Below are 20,201 nucleotides of genomic sequence, written 5' to 3' on the forward strand. Positions count from 1 at the left end.
ATAATCACATAATCAGTTCGGGGCTTGCACAGCCCCTTTGGGGATGTTCCTCTCTAACCTTTACCCTTCGAGGTCCTGTTTCCCATGGGCCCTGCTTCCTGGCCGCTGGCTACCAACCTATGGCAGTTGGACATTTTAATGTGCTTCTTTGGCTTCCCACCCATCCTGCCTCGTTCTCGAAATACTCAGTGTCACAAGATGGGCAGCTGGCCTTGTAGAGGTAATGCAGGCCTACTTTTGACCCACTCTGAGGCCTAGAGCCTCTTCAGTCCCCTCCCCCACCTCTCAGTCTCAGACCTAACCCCTTCAGCAAGTTCGCTAACTAATGAGGTAGGTTTTAAATGCATTGCCGTGCTGGTTCAGGAAGCTGAGGCCCAGCCGTGCCCAAGTACAGAGTCAGGTATAATCTAATCAGGGCTGAAGCTGGGTCAGGTGAGTCTGTCTCAGGGTTTAACCAAGCAAGGCTGGGGACCCCACACTATATCCTGGTAAGCAAACCAGGAAGTTCATTCCACTGTCCCATGCCTGTCCAACTGTGGATTCTCCCAGCTTGACAACTTCAAGTCAGTAATGGTTTCTCATCCAATTGGTGGAGGTCACCTTCTAGGCCATTTTCAAACTCTACTGCCTAGGGTTTCCTTGTCTCTGTGCTGTACACATCTGGGTTATCTCATGGGGATACCAGAGACAACCTGAAGCATAGCAGACCCATGTGGCTCTCCCTGGACACCCACCTCTATCAGGCCACGGATGAGGGAAGCTGAGACCTCTAGGGTCTCATGAATCCATCAAGGAGCTCGAAGTTGATGGGGCTGTGGTGTGACTCTGGACTATAGTGTGGCTTCGACTATGGTGTGGCTCTGGATCATAGTGTGGCTTTGACTGTAGTATGACTTTGGATCATTGTGTGGCTTTGACCATGGTTTGTCCGTGGACCTTGTTTGGATCCTGTGAAACTCATGCTTTCTGGAGCTGCTGGCCATGGTTTGAAGATGCTTTGCCCAGGGAGTGGCACTTTTAGAAGGTGTGGCCTTGTTGGAATAGGTGTAGTCTTGTTGGAGTGGGCATGGCCTTGTAAGAGTAGGCGTGTCACTATGGGCGTGGGCTTTAAGACCCTCATCCTAGCCACCTGGAAGCCAGTCTTCCCCTAGCAGCCTTCAGATGAAGATGTAGAACTCTCAGCTCCTCCTGCACCATGCCTGCCTGGATGCTGCCATGCTCCCACCTTGATGATAGTGGACTGAACCTCTGAACCTGTAGGGCAGCCCCATTTAAATGTTGTCCTTTTGAGACTTGCCTTGGTGACAGCAGTAAAGCCCTGACTAAGACACAGCCTCACTGTTGTTCTTTTGCCCATAGGTGTCCGCGCATCTGAAGCTGCAAGAGAAGGATGAAGGCAGACGGGAGATGGTGAGTTTGCTGCTCCAAGCCACACGTGTTCCAGAGCATGATGCAAATACATGTGAACTGGCAGGGGTAGAGGGATGCTTGTTCCTTCCTTCCAGATATTTTTCTGTTGATTTTCTTTGCCTCCCTTTGAGCATGTGTGTCGGGGGAGAGGGCATCAGAACATGTTAGGCAAGGCACATGCAGCAGTTGGAGTCCAGGAGACATGGCTCTGGGGTTAGACTGATATCTAGACACTAGCGGTCTGCAGCCTTGGCCCCTCCCGCCACCCCAATAACCAGAAGATGCAAACCTCAGGGCCTGGCCAGGAGCTCCACCCCCTTGGGTATTTAATATATTTTAGATTAAACTATTCTTTTTTTAAAAAAGAAACACTGACAATGGGATGGTTAGTCATTGGTTTAAAAATAACTCCCCTCCACCCACATACCTTTGCAAGGAGAAATTGGGCTCTCGCGTCTTATTAACCAGCCATTTATAAAAAAAAATAAAATAAAATAGAATAAAAACATCTCAGCCTATCTGAGACGTCTTTAACAGTCTCCCCGGCTCCCTGAGCCCTCAAGGAGCAGAGAAGGAAATGAGCAGGACCCTGCAGGAGCTTCAAGAGTTCCCGGGGAAAGGGGGGATGGCAGGCGCAAGGGGTAGTGCTGGTGGTGGTGGCAAATGTCTCTCAGTCCATATTCACTGGTCACCTGGGGAAGCTCGGTTTGCCCCCTCCTTGCTGTCTCTAGTGCTGCTGAGGTGCTCTGCAGAAGGGAAATGCCACAGAAGGCCCCTTTACACGATGCTCTCCATGCCTTCTGACACCTTCCAAGGCCAGGCAGTGGGGGTAGCGCTGTTGACCGGCAGTTGCCAGGGACAGTATTTGTTGCCCTTCTGTTCACAAGTTCAGCCCCAACCCCTTCACTGCCTAAAATGGCTAAAACAATGTATACTGCAGTGTCTGGCTATGGAAAGGCAGCACCGGCTAGCCTGAGGGTCCTCCTTCTCCTCTCTCACGGTTTCTCTGGGGTTCCCTGCCAGTGAGGTATGCACTATGGAGACAAAGAACTCGTTTCTGAGGTGGAAACAGTCCCCTGGAACTACTAAAAACTGTTTCCCATGGAATTCTCTTATCCTGACACTGAGGGGGAGATGCTAGACCATTTGTATCCAACACAAAGAAGAAAAGGAAACTACATGTGGCAGTAGAATGGGGCTTATGACCTCATCTTGTAGGGTGAGCTTCAAGAGCCTCCGTGGTCCCCAGTCTTCTCTGAATCATGTGACACCACCCCCCAAGTCTCCACTGACTCCCATCACCTCCGTTTCTCCTTCGAATGAAGACAAGAAGAGACAAGGCTTAGGGGCCTGACCTCCCAAGATGATATTGCTACAAGTCTAAGCTTCAGACTTAACGGGCTGTTTGCAGAGGTCACTGGGGTGGCCCTGTTCCAATCTTGATTTGTCCTTACAAGAAGAGGAGGGTCAGGACATAAGCTCACTCAGAAGGATTTCTGTTGAGGGTCCAGGGAGAAGACACTATCTGTAAACCCGGAAGAGAGAGATCAGGAGGGGCTGGGAGGACCAGTACCTCCCACACTTTGAGCTTAACCAACCACCTTTCAGACTCTAAGGTGGCATTTCAAGTGTCTGTACCTTCAGTTTGGGGTACTTTGCCATGGCAACCTGAGCTGACTTAAGTCAAGCGACCATCGGGATGACAAAAGAAAGCTCTAGAAAGAAAGAAGGAAAGAGAAAACCAAGTGTCAGAACACGGTGTGCCAAAGTGAGCCTGAGATGACCTATACCACAGAACAGGGTCCTTTGTCCTTTATCTGATGCCTGCCCCAGCACTCCCTGGCCCGGAGTTCCATCCTCACTGGCAAAGTGGAAAGCCGCCCATGCTGAACCTGGCAGAAGCCAGAAGCGAGTCCAGGGGGCGCTCTCTCCTTTGGAGCATCCTTGTGGCTCCTGGTGACTTACCAGACTGTGATAGCCTTGGGACCACCTCCTGTCCCTGGTCTCTCCCCTCTGCCAGCCTCTCGGGTTCTACAGGGGCCCAAAGCACCATCCAACCTCTGTGATGACTCGCCAGTATCTGACAGTTGCCACCAAGTAGAGTAATATTGGCTGCGCGGACTTCCCTCCCGGATATGGAAGAAGCTGGTCTCTCTGGAGGGTGAGCGGCTGGGAAAGGAGCTATGTCTCTTAGGCTCAAACCAGAGACCCAAGGCCCGGGGCCAGCCACCGACTCTCGAAGTGTGGAGATGAGCAGACCAGAGGGGGAGGGTCCTCCAGAGTAGAGCTGACCACATGGGTGGCCAGCCTCTTTATCCCTGGCTCCTCTCAACCTCTCTAGATCACAGCCTACATAACCCATGCTCGGGCCCCAGCACCTTTCAGGCAGCATCGCCTGAAGAAGACATTATCTTTCAGGTCTTCAAGTTGATAAGATCACTGTGAGTGTAGCAAGGAGAGATGGAGGCGGGCTGTTCCTCCACAGCCGTGGCTCTGTGGCCAGCCTTTTTCCATGTGGCTGGGGAAGCAGAATTCACTGGACTGAGACCTCTGAGCAGGTGACCGCCGTGAGGCAGGCATTTGTCCTCCCATGCCATCTCTGCCTCTGATGCCTTTTGGCACTGTCCGTGTCTAGTTTCTAGCTTCAACACCCATTCTGGGTGCTAGTCAGGGCCCCAGGAGCCCGCTGTGCTACTGGAATGGCATATTTTAGAGAAGCCTGGAACCTTCTGGAAAAAGTCATAGTTCAGCCTCAGTCTGACAGGATTCTCACATGTGCCCCACCGCTATCACTCTGCTCTAAGAAATTTCCCCTGGAGAGCTAAGCCCTAACCCATGCTCCAATCACAGCCCATGCTGAGTGTCACAGAAAGCCAACCGTGTAGGTTTGGAGGTTACCGCAGGCCTCTCAAGGACAGATTTGCAGCAGGACACTACCCCAACTCATTTCCCATCAGCCCCTGCAGCACCTCCGTGAATGCTGCGTATAGGGTGTGGAAGAATAATGGAATGGAATGTTCTAGTACATCATGGAGTATGCTGTTCATAGCCTGCTTTTGTTTCCCGGAAAAGGTGCCTTGACCCTGAGGAGCTCTCTGGTACAGCTGCTTCCTCAAGAGAGAGATCACCATGGGCAGTCTTGGGCTGCTGAGACCGTCCCTGGAGGGTGAGGCTCCAGAAGGACTTCGATTTCAAGTGACCATGGAGACTTTTGTTTTCCCGTGTATTGTTCTGCTTGCTTGTTTAGGGGGAACAGAAATGAACTTGTGGAGTTGGTTTCTTTTCTTCCTTTTTTCTTTCTGACTACTTTTACACCCAAACTAACCTATATAGATAGTGTCACTTCTAAGACCAGGCTGGAGAGAACGGGCCAGGCCTGATGGTTGTAGAAATACATCATACGGGCAGAAGGACAGCCACCTTCTGGTGGACTCTTATTTTTCCGCTTCCCTGAAGAAATCAGGGTGCATTTTGTATATGCAGTGCTCCTCGGAGGAAACCACCCCAGCCACCCCGCAGGATCAACTAGCCGTCTGGAAGAGCCCAGAAGCCTTGTACTGAGAAAGTCAGCAGCAAGAAGCAAAAATGCCGGGGTTGGGGATTTAGCTCAGCGGTAGAGCGCTTGCCTAGCGAGCGCAAGGCCCTGGGTTCGGTCCCCAGCTCTGGAAAAAAAAAAAAAAAAAAGCAGAAAGGGCCACCCATTGCAGCCCTGACTTTCTGGCCTTTCCTGGACAGCCCCACGAAAGCTGTTCCCAGGTTGACACCCATCTCTCAGAGCCGTGGCATCCCAGGAGACGGTGGTGCTGGGTTGAGGGTATGAGCAAGAAGAGGCAGGGCGGGACTCACACCCGGGTCCCCAGCCCCACTAGCATCAGATTCTGAGAGGCTCTCCCACCAGCGTTTCACTTTGTACCGACCATGCATAAACAATTCAGAAGTCCAGAGTGGAAAGTTTCTCCTTTGTGCCGCCTTCTCCTCTTAGATGACCTCATCTCCCCAGAGAAGGCGCTGGCCAAGATCCTCCTGGTATGGCCACCAGAGCCTGGCTGCCTCAGAGCTGTCTTGCCTCTGGGCAAACTCTGGAAGGAATCACTGAGTGCTTTGGAGAGGAGCCGGGCAGGGATGTGGCAGCTGGATCAGCCTCTGCTTCCCAAGAGCCCGCTGACCCGTTTGTTTCCTTCAGCCAATACTAGGTCACCGTTGTGGGCCAATGAGAGGACTCTACATATAACCAACTGTATCTGTTTCTAGTCTTAGCCTTTATCTCAGGGCCCTGGGCATGGGGTGGCCACTGTGTCAGTTACAATACAGATCTGTTCACTGCCTTGATTCGTTTACGGTTTAAGTGACCTCCTGACACGGCTGGCTCGGGGTGTGTGTTAGGGAACTTGCAAGGGAACTGTTCCTGTGTTTCACGTGAGATGAGAGACAGGGGTGGTAGCTGTCGGGGATGGGGTACTTACTGTGTGCCCGGTGTTCCAACAAGGCACTTTGAGGTCGTCGCTGCGTGATGGTCAGTGACCGTCGGTGCTGGCCGCAGACCTTATCATCCATTACTGATCACTCTTGTGCTCATTGACCCATCCAATGACCAAATATTTATAGAACACTTCTTCGTGCTCGACGCTAGGTTCAGCTTACAAGAAGGATGCTATTAGGTCACCAGCCCTTGGCTTGAACCCCCAATGCTACTCTTGCCCCTCGGCACTTCTTCCTGCCTCTCCATATACAGGGTCACTCACTTGGGATAGCTGGGGACAGCCCAGCACTATAGACATGTGTATATGGACTGTCAAGGTTGTACCCAGCAGGGCAGGACACCCCACCAGGCTCAGTGTATATTCTCGATGGTCATAAAGTTGGAAGGTTGTTTTCCTAATTAGAGACTCTGGTTTTTTGCCCATAGGTCAAGGAGATCCTGACAGCACTGGGCTTGCTGCCCTGTGCCAACACACGCACAGGGAGCCTCTCGGGTGGCCAGCGGAAGCGCCTGGCCATTGCACTAGAACTGGTCAACAACCCTCCTGTTATGTTCTTTGATGAGCCCACCAGGTGAGCCTGTGTCTGGTGTCCGGACTGTTAACCAGAGAGAGATAGGGAAGAGTCATTTCTGCAGTCTGTACTTGGAGGTGGCCCTGTTCTCTTGATAATGGCCTTGGAGGAGCTACAAGTGACTGCCCCATCTGTGGGATGGCAGGACAAAGCCACTGGCTCAGAGGCTTCTGTGTGTTTGGGACCTTGGGTCCTGAGTGTGGAGATAGGGTTGGAGTTTGAAAGTACCCCTTCGGCTGGGGATTTAGCTCAGTGGTAGAGCGCTTGCCTAGGAAGCGCAAGGTCCTGGGTTTGGTCCCCAGCTCCGAAAAAAAGAAAAAAAAAAAGAACCAAAAAAAAAAAAAAAAAAGAAAGCATCCCTTCATCGTGTCCTTCTCTCCCGTGTTCCCGAGTTCCCAGTGGGATAGCATCCCGAAGGCTAGTGACGTGGGGTGCTCTGAGAAAGGGTGCTCTAGAATGTTATGTTTTTAGCAATCCCTCCCATTTCAAGTGGTTCGCCTTGTGTGACCATGGGAATCCCGACTTCTGTCCCGGACACCCCTGCTTACATTTGGGGAGATGCCGGTCTCGAGTCCTGACTCCAGAGCAAGCGGGTCACTACAGCCCGCCTTTCTGCCGAGCGCGTTGTATTCAGGCATTCCCAGGAGCATGGCCGCACAGGGCTGCTCCTGGCTGACTTCATTTAGACTTTTCCATCTCCTTCCTGCTGGGTTCTCATCTCATGGATGGCTCACTGAACTTGAGAACCATCCCTAGCATCCCAGGGAGGCTCACATCTACCTCAGCCTGTCCACATGCCTGGCTGATAGTGGGCCCAAAAAACAACTTCAAGAACCCTTCAAATTGCCTCTCACAGGCTCACTGCCCTGGGGGGGGGGGAAGCCGGTGCTCTGGGGTGCCCACTGTGACTCCTTTCCCTTGTTGGGAGCTACATAGTAGAAGCAAGACAGGCTTGGGAGTGTTCAAGCAAGGGAGGAGAGTACTTACCCAGGGGTGCCAGGTACTAGCCAACCCCCCTGCAAGCCCCAGGACTCTGCCTCCCCACAAAAGGCATCCATACAGTCAGTAAAACAGCAGGAGCACCCCTCCCCCTCCCTAACAGCCCAAGTGGGCAGAAGGGTCTGGCATTGTGACTTCTGACTACCAGGCCTCACTGTTTACTTTGGAGGGCCGCTATTTTCCCAGACAGTTCTGATGTCTCTCACCAGGGCAGGTGGGCATTCCCTTCCCCCATTCTACAGCCCCGGTCTTTGGGAATGTTCTGGGCTCCTGTATTCTTGTCGGAAATAAGAGCACATACAGCTCTCATGGAAGGGTCACCCTTGAACAGTTACAGTGGCTGAGAGGAGCCCAGCCTTGGGCGGGAGGGCAGCTACAGGTCCTTCAGCAGTGACTACTCAGTCCCCCAAGACCTGGGGCACTGGGTTTGCCCCTCACACTCTCAGCATCTCATGTTGTCTTTGACTTGCAGTGGCCTGGACAGTGCCTCTTGCTTCCAAGTGGTGTCCCTGATGAAAGGGCTGGCCCAGGGCGGCCGCTCCATCGTCTGCACCATCCACCAACCCAGTGCCAAGCTCTTCGAGCTCTTTGACCAGGTACGTGGCTCCCCTCCCCTGTCTAGGTTCTTGACCTACCCTAGAATCTTACCCCAGACTGTATCCTAAGATCCCTGACAGGGAAGAGATAGCCTGAAAAAAGACCCTGGTTTTCACTGGTTTTCAGGGTGATTGGTTGGTTAACTAGCTGGTTGACTGATTAATGACTGACTAGTTGACTGACTGACTGACAAATTGCCTGATCCATGGGCAGGCAGGCAGGCAGGCAGGCAGGCTGGCTGGCTGGCTGGCTGGCTGGCTGGCTGGCTGGCTGAGTGAGTGAATGAATGAATGAATTAATTAATTAATTAATTAATTAATTAATTAATGACTCACTGGCCAAATGCTTGAAGCGCTGACTGAACGAGAGCCACCATTGGTCTACAGAGGTGAAGTCTGTGTTGATGCCTTCCTCTCTTGCTTTCTCTCAGCTTTATGTCCTAAGTCAAGGACAATGTGTCTACCGGGGAAAGGTCTCGAATCTCGTGCCGTACCTGAGGGATCTGGGTCTGAACTGCCCTACCTACCACAACCCTGCAGACTTTGGTGAGTAGAGCCTGCCCAGCTGGAAGGAAAGGGGATCTCCCCCAGGCTCGTGTGTCCCGCTTTGACCTGATGTGTGAGTCAAGAGTTACTGTCATGTCTTAACCATGAGGCAGAGCCGTCCCGAGGCTGTTCCTGCGAGAACTCCCTCTCTTCCAGGAGAAACCTGTCTGATGACCAAGTTCTGCCATCTTTGCATGGCCTCACCCTTCTAGGTGGATGCTGGTCACTAAACTTAGGACCAACCCTACATCCATGACTGCTTCCCTATAAGCACCTTGCTACTCAGTGCAGCCCAGAGGTCCCAGCTGGGCATCCCTCATTTATGGCTTCCCTCCCACGGCTGTATTTCTCTCAGACATCTGGCCACACAGCTCCTAGGGTTCCATATGTCACTTTCCAAAGTGTGTCCTGGGGCCCTTGGCCCTGGTAAAACACTCCTCACTCACAAGAAGCAGATTGCCACAGAGTAGGGAGGGCAGGAGGCAGGTGAGGGAAAGTTCCCCTTAAAGGGAAGAACTGGGCATATTTAAAAGCCAAGGGAACGGTCTTGTTGGCAGTTGGCTTATTCCCTTTCACAAGAGGAGAGAGCAATGGTGATGGGTACCACTGAGGGGAACGGGGCAGGGTGGGGGATGGAATCCCAGAGAGTTGGGGGAGGGGTGGGGGAGGGGACATGGACCCATGGAAAGATGGCAGGTATCTGGTGAGGTGGGCATGCCCCTTCCCAAGGGTTTCTGTCCCGTGATGGTCCTCTGGAGGAAAGAGAGGACTGTGGCACTTAAGAGTGATGTGGATGGCCAAGGAGTTTAGAGATGAACTGGGCAGGGCTGGGGAGCTTCTCAGCTCTGTGCGTGATGCTGGTCCAGATGCATCCTGGCTTCCTCTTGATGCACACTTAGAAAAGTGGTCACCAGTTTGCCAGGGGGTACCGGGGAGGAGGGTGTCTCTGGACATCAGCAGCATGGTACTCAGATGAGCGCTGTGCTACTCAGGGAGGCGCTAAAGGAAGGAACAGGATATAGAGGTGTCTAGACGGCAGCAGAGTGTCGTCAGCATCAGGGGACAGTCAGCAGGCACAGAGGTCTAGGTGGAGGGAACTTGGACAGGGTCCAGGAAGGGCAGAGGAAGTGAGTGAGGAAAGCCAGGAGGAGCTGCTTGCTGGGAGGTGAGGGGTGTGGGCCATGGTCCCCAGCCTCAGAGTAGTGGACCCTGGGTGCTGTGAGCACCCCTCCACTGTGGACCATTTCATATACTCAGCACTTGAATAAGGAACCCTGCTTCCTCCTGCCGATTTCATACTCCAGCCCATGCTGGTCCAGAGCAGGCATTCGGTGTATGGTGTACAGATAGGTGCTCATGGCACAGATGCATGCACACTTGTGGGTTTGCATTTCTGGCCTCCCAACACCGAGAATGGTTTACTGGGGAGCTGTGAGCGGACATCAGTCGGCAACTGGCTGCCGTGGCTGCCAGCCAGCACCGTCACTCATTTACGGTGCTTTCTCCTTGCCTTTCGGGCTGTGCTATTACAAAGCGACAGAGACCTTCAGTTCCCATCAGCACCCTGGTGATTCTTCCTAGAAGTCCCTGCCTCACTTCACCTTCTGTGTCTCCCCGCAGTCATGGAAGTGGCATCAGGGGAGTACGGTGATCAGAACAGCCGCCTGGTGAGGGCCGTTCGGGAGGGCATGTGTGACTCTGACTATAAGAGAGAACTCGGGGGCGACGGAGACGTGAACCCGTTCCTCTGGCACCGGCCTGCTGAAGAGGTAAAGAAGGTTTGGAGAGGCCTGGAGAGGTCCCGTGGGGAGCTCATGTGCCTCATGTCCCTGCTACCTAAGGGCCCTTCCTTGCACGGAGGGCGTGGCAAGCAAGCGGCTAACTCTCCACCTTCCCTGTGCTTCCTCAGGACTCGGCCTCCATGGAAGGTTGCCACAGCTTCTCGGCCAGCTGCCTCACCCAGTTCTGCATCCTCTTCAAGAGGACCTTCCTTAGCATCATGCGGGACTCGGTAAGGGTACTCATCCCTCTCCCCCTCCTCCAAGCACACTTTCAGGTTGCTGTCTCTCAGTCTGCATCGGTCAGCTCTCACTGTCGCGCTGCAGCGACAAAAGGGCCCCAAGACATCTGTGTTCACAAGACCCACTGTGCGTCTTGCTGGTGTCATGTATGCGCTGTGTGGGTCGAGGTGGGCTCGGCCCCATCTCTCTTCTCACTCCAAACCCCAAACTGGATCGCTCCTGCGTGGGCCTACGGAAGACGGACTGGGATCATGCAGAGAGGGAGGCAGGAGATGGTGGAGGGTTGATAACACCTTGGTCCAGTGGGCACCAGGTAGCCTGCCGGGGGAGCCTGAAGTCTAGTGTGGCCTCGGGCTTCCCTGAGCTGGAAGACCTGTCACTTAGCATATGGGATCACGCTTATAGCAACGCAAGCCACAGCTAGGGAGGCTCTCCGGTAGAACCATCCCCAACATTGTTTAGTCTCCTCTGCAGGAAGATTGGCCTTGTTTGCCAGATTTGAATAGAAGCAAAGAAGCACAGTAATTTCTCCTTCCGTAGTGCATGAGCTCGGAGCGTGTGTGTGCACACGTGTGCGCGCATGTGCATCATGGGTGTGTGTGTGCGTGCATGAATGTACCTGATAAGGACTCTGATTGTTTCCCTGGAGGAAAGGGAAGGTGTCTCACGTGATCTGCTGTCATGGGAGTCAGAGTCCCAATGCTTTCGCTGGCCTTGGGCCTGCCCTCTCTCTCCTGTGCACCATGTAAAAGCTGTGCCTACCCTCAGGTACTGACACACCTGCGAATCACCTCACACATCGGGATCGGTCTCCTCATTGGCCTCCTGTACCTTGGGATTGGGAACGAAGCCAAGAAGGTCCTGAGCAACTCCGGCTTCCTGTTCTTCTCCATGCTGTTCCTCATGTTCGCCGCCCTCATGCCCACCGTTCTGACCTGTGAGTGTCCCCTCCCTTCTAGCCGGGACTCCTCCCCACGCCTGGGGGCTGAGGCCTTGCCTTGACCACTCATATTACAGGCACACAGTGTCTTGATGCTTCAGATTCAGTCTGTATATGTTGACAAAACAGGTTGTGTTGTGTTACTACTGGATAAGAAACTATAGTGTAGTGGTTGGGGAGACGGCCCAGTGGTTAAAAGAGCATATTGCCCTTTTGGAGGACCTGGGTTTGGTTTCTAGCATCCATGTTGAATGGCTCAAAGCCACATGTAACTTCAGCCCTAGGTGATCTAGTGCCTCTGGTCTATGGGTATCTGCATATATGTGTTATACACATGCGCGCACGCGCGCGCACACACACACACACACACACACACACACACACACACACACACACACACACACACACACACACTGTCTTTAGTACAGATGATCAAATCTCAAGGAAAGGCAAGGCAGTTCCCCAAAATCTGCTAAAGAGACGCTCGATTTGCCTGTGCCCCCCTGTCCAGTGGAGTTCAGCTCTTCAGGTAGCCTGGATGGCCAACTCTGGCCACTTTGGATTTGAGAGCTGATAAGCCCATCAGAGACAGGGCTGGCCAGAATTGTCCCACTAGCCACCATAAGGAGACGCTTGGTGTCCTCAGGGACTTGGTCCACTCTGAGTCTTCACTTGGATTGGTTTCCTTTTTGCTGCTATAATAAAATAACACAGACGACAGCAGCTTAGGGAAGAAAGCGTTTAACAGGCATACGGTCCCAGAACCAGCATCTGTAATGATGGGGAAGGCTCACCATGACCGAAGGAGCAGGAAGCAGGCTGCACACAGTAAAGCAGAGAGTGAAAACAGGAAATGGGTCAAGGCTGTCAATCCTCAAAGCCCTGCCCCCTTCACGGGATGCACTTCCTCCAGCAAGGCTCTGCCTCCATAACTTCCCCCAAACAGCGCAAGCAACTGGGGACCAAGTGTTGACATACATGAACCTGCCAGGGGACATCTCTTATTCAAACCATCATGGGATGTATCTTTTCAGATTTTTCCAAGACAGGGTGTCTCTGTGTAGCCCTAGCTGTCCTGGAATTTGCTCTGTAGACCAGGCTGGCCTTGAAATCAAAGATCTGCCTGCCTTTGCCTCCGAAGTAGGATTAAAGATGTAACTCTTGAGATTAGAGAAACGGCTGGTGGGTTTTGTTTGTTTGTTTGTTTTGTTTTGTTTTGTTGTTTCGTTTTGTTTTTAGACCAGTGAATCTAGGCTTCCTCTTTTGTTTAAAGTCTGGAGTGTTGGGGGCCCACACTGTGACATAGGTCAGAACCTCCAGGGCTCAACCCAATGTCGTCCATGTGCATATCTGAATCCCCTGACTGTGCCCACCCAACCAATCTCTGTCACCTTCTTGTCATAGTTCCCCTCGAGATGAGTGTCTTCCTCCGAGAGCACCTGAACTACTGGTACAGTCTGAAGGCCTACTACCTGGCCAAGACCATGGCTGATGTCCCCTTTCAGGTATGTGAGCCACCAGGGAGTTGCAAGGGGGAGCAGACATTCTCCACACCCCGCAGAGCTGGGTGGGGCCCGTTTCCACAAACGTTCTGCTGATAAGTGATACAGCATTCGGTGGGATCTGTGGGGTGTGCAACAGAAAGGGCCCCCAGGGGTGTGTGACAAGCAGAGCCCCCAGGGACACAGATTGTGTACTTGCAGATCATGTTTCCCGTGGCCTACTGCAGCATCGTGTACTGGATGACATCACAGCCGTCGGACGCTGTGCGTTTTGTGCTGTTCGCTGCACTGGGCACCATGACCTCGTTGGTGGCCCAGTCCTTAGGCCTACTCATTGGAGCTGCGTCCACATCCCTGCAGGTATAGCCAAGGAAATGCTGATCAGCGCTGGGCTTCTCTCTGTCTCCTTGGTCTAACGTGATCTTGTGGGGCTCAGTGATCCTCTGGACCCTTAATTCTGTTGTTAACTTCTAGGGGTCTTTACTAGGCTGTTCTCATAGGAATGAATTAGCATTGCCTTCAATGATCAGAATGGTCTCCTTAAAGTAGGGACTTGCAGAGTGGCTGTGCCTATCCACTGCACTTACCCAGACATGAGTCCTTAATGTCAGCTCATGTCATGCCATGCCCACCTCGAGACCCCATTTTACAAGGTAGGGAAGACTTAAGACCAGAGGTGCCTTGACTGATTGTTATCACACAGCTGGCATAGAGGCCAAGCTCTTCACACCTCTAGTCTTGCCTCAGTGGGCCCACTTGGCCACCCTTTGGCACACCAGTAGTGGATACCCACCCACTCTTGACCTCTCTCAGAGCCTCACGTAGCTCTTCTCTATGTCCTCGAGCCTGGCTTCATCTCCAAACCCCAGTTGCCTCCCCTGCCCTTACAAACCAAAGCTATCGGAAGCTCTTGCGGTCCCATGCCATCTTCCAAGGGCTCCCGGGTGCCACATTCTTTCCAATTCATTTCTGGTATCCCCAACAGTGTCTTCCTAGCATCCAGGGTCCAGGATCCCCACTCCAAGGTAGAAGCATCCATGGTAACTGTCTCATAGCATTGCTGCTAGGGCCAAAGACAACACCCCACATCCCAGGCTCAAATCAGGCCTGTGGAAGAGTGTCTGTCACCGCCGTGTTGACCTCTCACCTCAGTATAGCCTATGCCCCCTGCCAGTCCCATGAAGACATCAGAACTGTGTTTCCGTAAATGGCTTTATATCCCCTTACCATCTCTTCTTGTCAGACCCCCCCCCCCAGAGCTTTGAACCCCAGAGGGTGCTGGATGCCCTTTAGCTCATTTATGAACAACACACACCACGCACTGCACAGCCACACCTTAGAGTCTCTCCCACGGAGCCTAGCCAGTGAGAGCTGCTGCTCGCCAGCCTGCTGGGTGTTACCCTCAGCTCTCAGGGGACAACAGGATCCTAGAGGAGGGACCCATTTAATGGCTACCCATGGGGTCTTTGAAACCCGTCCCTGGCATTTGGTGTCACAGCAGATTGATGACAGCATCTTTATCTCTAGGTGGGACCCCCAGAGAGGTGGCCCTACCCAGTTGTCATCTCCAAGGACAGCTATAAACTGCTCACTGAGACTCCTCAGAGACCATTCCAAGAAAATATTGACCTCCATCCTCAGAAAATGCTGTTTATTTCGTTCAGCTCCCTTCCTCAGCTGGGGTCTGAGGACGTCTTTTTAGGAGATTAACTTTTGGTCCTGCCAGGGAACATTCTTGGCCACCATCCTGGTCTCGGCCAGCCCAGGAAGACTCTGGCCCTTTGACACACTTTCTTTCCAGCCACTGAGACACCCTCTGGGTCACTTGAGTGGGTGGGATAGCCCTCCCCGACTCCAGTGAGCGCTGTTCATGTCTCGTTCCGTCTCACTCCAGGTTGCGACGTTTGTGGGTCCCGTGACAGCCATCCCTGTCTTGCTCTTCTCCGGGTTCTTTGTCAGCTTTGACACCATCCCAACCTACCTGCAGTGGATGTCCTACATCTCCTACGTCAGGTACCCGTGGGTGATGGTGGCAGGGGTGTGGGGTGGAGGGGGCAGTCCGAGAACTGAACAATAACGGAGGATAAATCCGAATCGAGACTCCAAGGATCTTCCTTCCTGTTTCCCTTAGTTTTGTGCCTCTCCAGTGCACATAAGCACATATAGTCTCATACCCTGAAGATGTCATGGCATGCCCTCGTGTTCCGGGTGTTCCCAAGGGGAGTTTCCGTAATTTATGGGAAAAGTGCCACAATGAAATCTCGGTTATAAAACCTGAACAAAGCACCCAGGGCACAGCTTGCCCCCTCTGAAACACTCCAATACCTTCTAACAAGAATTTTTCTGGCAACTTGGGTCCAGGTTTCTACCCCTCTGCTGAGTGACTCTGCACACTGGGCATTCCCTGGGCAGTCAATGGCCGCCCTAGTACTCGACTTGTTTCCTCAACACCTCCCCATGTCCCCCCACCCCGCCCTCAACTGCAGCTCTTTCCCCTCGTCACAAAGGTCCATGCTGGGGACAAGTGTTTGTTTCCTAGAGTGTCAGCTTAGACCCCACTACATTGTTTGGGAGAACAGGACAGACACAAAGCCGTTGTACAGAGTTTCAGCTGCCTGTGTGCTTGCCAATAGGAAACCAAACACCAGCGCCTTTCATCTCAAGATCTTTGCTTTTGTTCTGCAAAACAAGGCTGGTCCAAAGAGGCTTTATTTAAATGCTCCAGTGTTCTTGCCAGGATCTAACCCATAACAGGACCAAACAGTGGAAAGGTGTACAGGCTCCGATGGAAGCCAAATATGTTTGTTTGTTTGTTTGTTTGTTTGTTTGTTTATCGCCCCAGTGCCTTAAGTAAGGTTCATTCCATTAAGCACTTTCTCTGGTGACCTTGGAAGAAACAGGGTAGGAACAGAGGTAGGATGCTGGTCCGTGGCTGACTTAGGAAGCTGCCGTAAAATCAGGGGATGGGGCTCACTGAGAGTGGAGAGCCAGCCTAGTGAGGACCTTCAGCCAGGACTGCCCTTCACACTTGGTGCTCCTCTCCTTAGATACGGCTTCGAGGGGGTCATCCTGTCCATCTATGGCTTGGACCGAGAGGACCTGCACTGCGACATCGCGGAGACATGCCACTTCCAGAAGTCAGAGGCCATCCTGCGGGAGCTAGATGTGGAGAACGCGAAGCTATACCTGGATTTCATCGTCCTGGGCATCTTCTTCATCTCCCTGCGGCTCATCGCCTATTTTGTCCTGAGATACAAAATCCGGGCTGAGAGGTAAAACACCTCCACACTGGCAGTGAGGCAAAGCAGACATTGTGACCAAGGACACTGCTGGGAGGTAGCAGTGCACCTGCTCCTGGTGACAAAGACTCTCCCAACCCAGCCTGGAGGCCACGCAGGTCGATGATGACCAGTGTTGAGCGCCTCCGCCCGCCGGGTTGGAACTGTTCATTTCCTTTTCTAACTAGGAAGATGTAGGGCGGTTGGGGTTTTTTTGACATGTGGGACTCAAAACACAACTGGCACAGAATGTCATCCTCTGCTCCAGCTGGGGACAGGAGCTTCCTCAGTAGACTCCTCCGGGAGTCTAGGACACACTGGCCCTGGATGAGAGGAGTGTTGGCTGAGTTGGTCCCCAGAGAGGTGGATGTCTTGGGGACTCCGCCTGACGACTGTCTTCTCTTAAGGTCTCAGCCTTCTAAAGTTCCTCTCATTTCTGATGAAGTCACTTTCCGAGCCAAAGCCGATAAATTTCATTCACTTCGAGAGATTGTATCTTTTTAGCACTTCTTGAGGACTTATTCAGGGTAAAGATGTGTTTTGCTTAGAAACGGAAGAGTCCAACATAGTCACCGAGTGGGGGCGCTCACAGGCAAAACCGGAGAAGAAGGTCAAACGCAGGCTCCAGGTGAGGGAGACACCACACCAGCTGCGCTGGGCCAGCAGGGACTCAATGCAATGCAACACAATGCAGACAGTGCTGGGGGGAGGTTGGCAGGCTCCTTCCAGACTTCCTTTCTCATGTGCTTCTTATTTTAAGCAAACTAGATGGGTTTAAAAACTCTTCCTGGTTTTCCGGCTACTTTTATTTTGACCAAGAAATCCTCTATCCACCCTGTCAATTTTTAAAAGACCATTTTCCCCTTTCTTCATAAATCACATTAACTACCTCCACAGAGCCTGGGAAGCCGGCCTGGGGACACATGGGGTGCATCCCTCAAACTTGGGGGGGGGGCAATAGGGTGTCAAGGACGGGCAGGCCAGCTGAGTGGAAGGGGAGGTGCCATGAATGTCCCCATTAAGAAAACGCAGCTGCTCACCTCTGCCAGAGTACCACCACCCTAGGATCAGTCTCCTACAAAAGTCTCTATTTTTGTGGGCAGGTCAGTTTAACCCCTGTGAGCCTCAGTTTCCCCACCTGTAAGTAATTGCACTGGATCTTGTTTTGACCGGTCCTGAGATTCCTCGGCTGTGGCCTTGACGCTTTCGTATCTTATCTGTAGAGAGAGCTAAGGGTCCGAATTTTCCTTACGGCATGGAACGTGCTTTGGAACTATTTAGAGATTCTTTTTATTTTTTACACTCCTAGGTCTTTTTTTATAGAGAACACGATTGAAATGCGTATTACGATGTAATCTTCAGTTTGCTTGTTCTATACAAACATGGCCTTGCCTTCTAGACTCAGCTTTTAACCAGGGACACGATTCGCCTTTATAAAAAGTCTTCATTAAAAAAAAAAATTGAAAAAAGGTCTTCATTTAATTTCAAGCTATCAGGCATGGCGTCCAGAGAGGAAATAGCTGCCGACAGCTGAAAGGAATGGGTGTTGGGTGGGCAGATCTCAGTCTGGCACTTGGTGAGGTTGGTGCCAAGGAACCCATTCCATCCAGGTCTCCATGTATGGGTTGGTATGGCAGGGCTGCATTTCTCCTCAGAAACTGCTGTGCTGTCAATCACAGGCCGGGTGGTCCATGTTTCAAATCCAGAATGACTCCTCAGACTCTGGAGGAATTCTTTCCTGTCCAGGTTTCTCCTCGACACTGAGAACAGCTTGTCACTGTTCCTAAGTAACAGAGGGCGCCATAGGGTCCTTCCACAGGGCAGAGTCTAAGCTCAGGATACAAGAGCTGGCTGGCTACTGGGGGCAGGGTAACCCGGGCAGTTGGTAAAGGATGTTGACCAGAACAGGGGAGGGATCAGAAGTCAGCCAGCACAACAGTGTTGCTCACTTGTTCTGTAGACTTGAGGAAGGCTGACAGCCATACTAGGGGACTCTGCATCCAGTGTCCACAGGGCCATGGTTCTTGGCTCTGCTTATGCCCATACATAGCCTGGATCCCAGAGATGCTGTCTTGATTTCTAGACCATTCCCTTTTGTAAGGGACCACCCATCCTCTTCCCGTTTGTCTCAGTCATGGTAGGAGATACCAGAAGTGTGCACCCTGCTGACACTGACATGAAAGTCAGACTTCCCTCCCTTGCAGTTGGGTTCCCTGGGACTTCCTTTCTTCTCTACTTGAGTTCCTTTGGTTGAAAGGAAGGAATTGGGTTAAAGGCTACACCACCTCCTCCTGTTAGCTAATAAAACAGAAGTCTCCAAAGACAGAGTTTACAGGGACCTCTTCAGTGAGTGGCCTGTGGGGCCCTGCCAGGTTGAGGCTCAGAAAAGGCTGGCTGCAAGGGTAGGGCTGCTAGCCTCTGTCTAGCCCCTTTCTTTGTCTGCCGCCCCCACCCTACCCCCAGCCTCTCCTGCCTCCTCTTCTACCCTTTGTCCAGAGAGTTAAACTCTCTGGTGTTACTTCTAGGGAGGGGGATGAGCCAAGTGCACACTGCACACAGTAGGTACAAGAATCTCCCTTACCTGGAGGTGGGGAGAGGCACCCCCAGGAAAACGGAACATCAAGCTTAGAAATCTGGAGAAAGGTCATTTTTGTCAACCCAAGGCCAGGGGCAGACAACATCTATAAAACAGAAAACATGGGATTGTGCCCCTGACCACAGAAAAACAGACAGGAGTGAACACCTGCCCTTGGGAGTGTCTGGGCACAGTGCAGTCCCCTCTGGCTTCTCTATCCTGTATTCATCCATCAAACCTTCATTGATCTGATTTCCCCCTACTGTTCCAGTCCCTGAGGCAAGGAAAGGGACCTTCCTTCAGGGCTTACCCCAGTGGGCAACTATTCTCTCTCCTTCTCTGTGTAGGATTGGGGTGGGGAAGGGCTGGCAAGGTCCTGAGGGCCAACAGAGCCCAGGTCAGATGCCAGAGTCCCTGCTTTCTGGCTTTTCGAGGTTGTCGTCCAAACGGTGCAAACAGGATGAAAGGGATTTGATGGGCCGCAAAATGCAACTCAGGTGCAGTGGCTGCCTACTCGGTCAGTCACTCTACCACTAAAGAGAAGGCAGAGGGGAAAGGCCAGTCTGCTCTCTGTCCCATGAGGGACTAATATCCAAGTGCCCATGATGAATGTAATTAGCTGACCCAGAGGCCAGCCTTGCTTGTGTCTCAGTGAGGGTGGCCCCCCTTCTTTCCTGTCTTAGCTGAGCTTCCCAAGACAGCACTCATGGGCCACCTCAGGTCACACAGTGTATTTGGTGATCGAGTGTCTATCTGTGAATTTGCACATGTACTCATGTGCATGCTCCTATGTGCATACATGCAGGCAGGCCTGCTCTCACACATGTCCAAGAGTGTTATTCCCTTCATGTCAGTAGCGTAGCAGCTTCTGAGTCTTTCCCTATCACCTTTACTTCAAGGAGGGAAAACAAAATTCATCCATGCCTATGGTGTGGGAGACGAAAGTCTAACGGAAAACCCACCAAGGCTATCGATCAATACCAGCTAAACGGGAATGAGAATGGGACAGATAGACACATGGAGCCTAGGAGGGGAGCTCGAGGAGCGGACTGTGTCAATATAAAGTTAGATACTTGGAAGACATAAAACTGCTAAATAAAATATTTTATATGAAATCTTTACGCGCATCCGTGTGTCAAATGCTCCAAGTGATTCGTTGGCGGGTTTTTTATTTTCTGAGTCAAATCCATGTTTTCACCGTCTGAAGAAAGACGGGCGTGTCTGCTTGGTAGAGTTCCGATCCGTTGCATGGTCTGACCCACTGTGGGGTCAGCCTGCTCTC

At 52.2% G+C, this 20,201-nt stretch overlaps 1 protein-coding gene across 1 annotated transcript in view; it reads left to right on the top strand.

Moving 5' to 3' along the window:
* Abcg1 (ATP binding cassette subfamily G member 1) overlaps window positions 1-17,793 on the top strand; it is a 56,257-nt gene extending 38,464 nt beyond the window's left edge. Inside the window, exons 5-15 of the mRNA NM_053502.2 lie at window positions 1,360-1,410; window positions 6,317-6,462; window positions 7,934-8,057; window positions 8,489-8,603; window positions 10,224-10,372; window positions 10,513-10,614; window positions 11,393-11,561; window positions 12,969-13,069; window positions 13,268-13,426; window positions 14,961-15,079; window positions 16,114-17,793. Coding sequence (NP_445954.2) covers window positions 1,360-1,410; window positions 6,317-6,462; window positions 7,934-8,057; window positions 8,489-8,603; window positions 10,224-10,372; window positions 10,513-10,614; window positions 11,393-11,561; window positions 12,969-13,069; window positions 13,268-13,426; window positions 14,961-15,079; window positions 16,114-16,342 — 1,464 coding nt within the window. The 3' untranslated portion in view covers window positions 16,343-17,793. The remainder of the gene's footprint in view (window positions 1-1,359; window positions 1,411-6,316; window positions 6,463-7,933; window positions 8,058-8,488; window positions 8,604-10,223; window positions 10,373-10,512; window positions 10,615-11,392; window positions 11,562-12,968; window positions 13,070-13,267; window positions 13,427-14,960; window positions 15,080-16,113) is intronic.
* The last annotated feature ends 2,408 nt before the right edge of the window (window positions 17,794-20,201 follow it).

The sequence above is a fragment of the Rattus norvegicus genome, chromosome 20, assembly GCF_036323735.1.
Source record: "Rattus norvegicus strain BN/NHsdMcwi chromosome 20, GRCr8, whole genome shotgun sequence".
NCBI classification, from domain to species: Eukaryota; Metazoa; Chordata; class Mammalia; order Rodentia; family Muridae; genus Rattus; species Rattus norvegicus.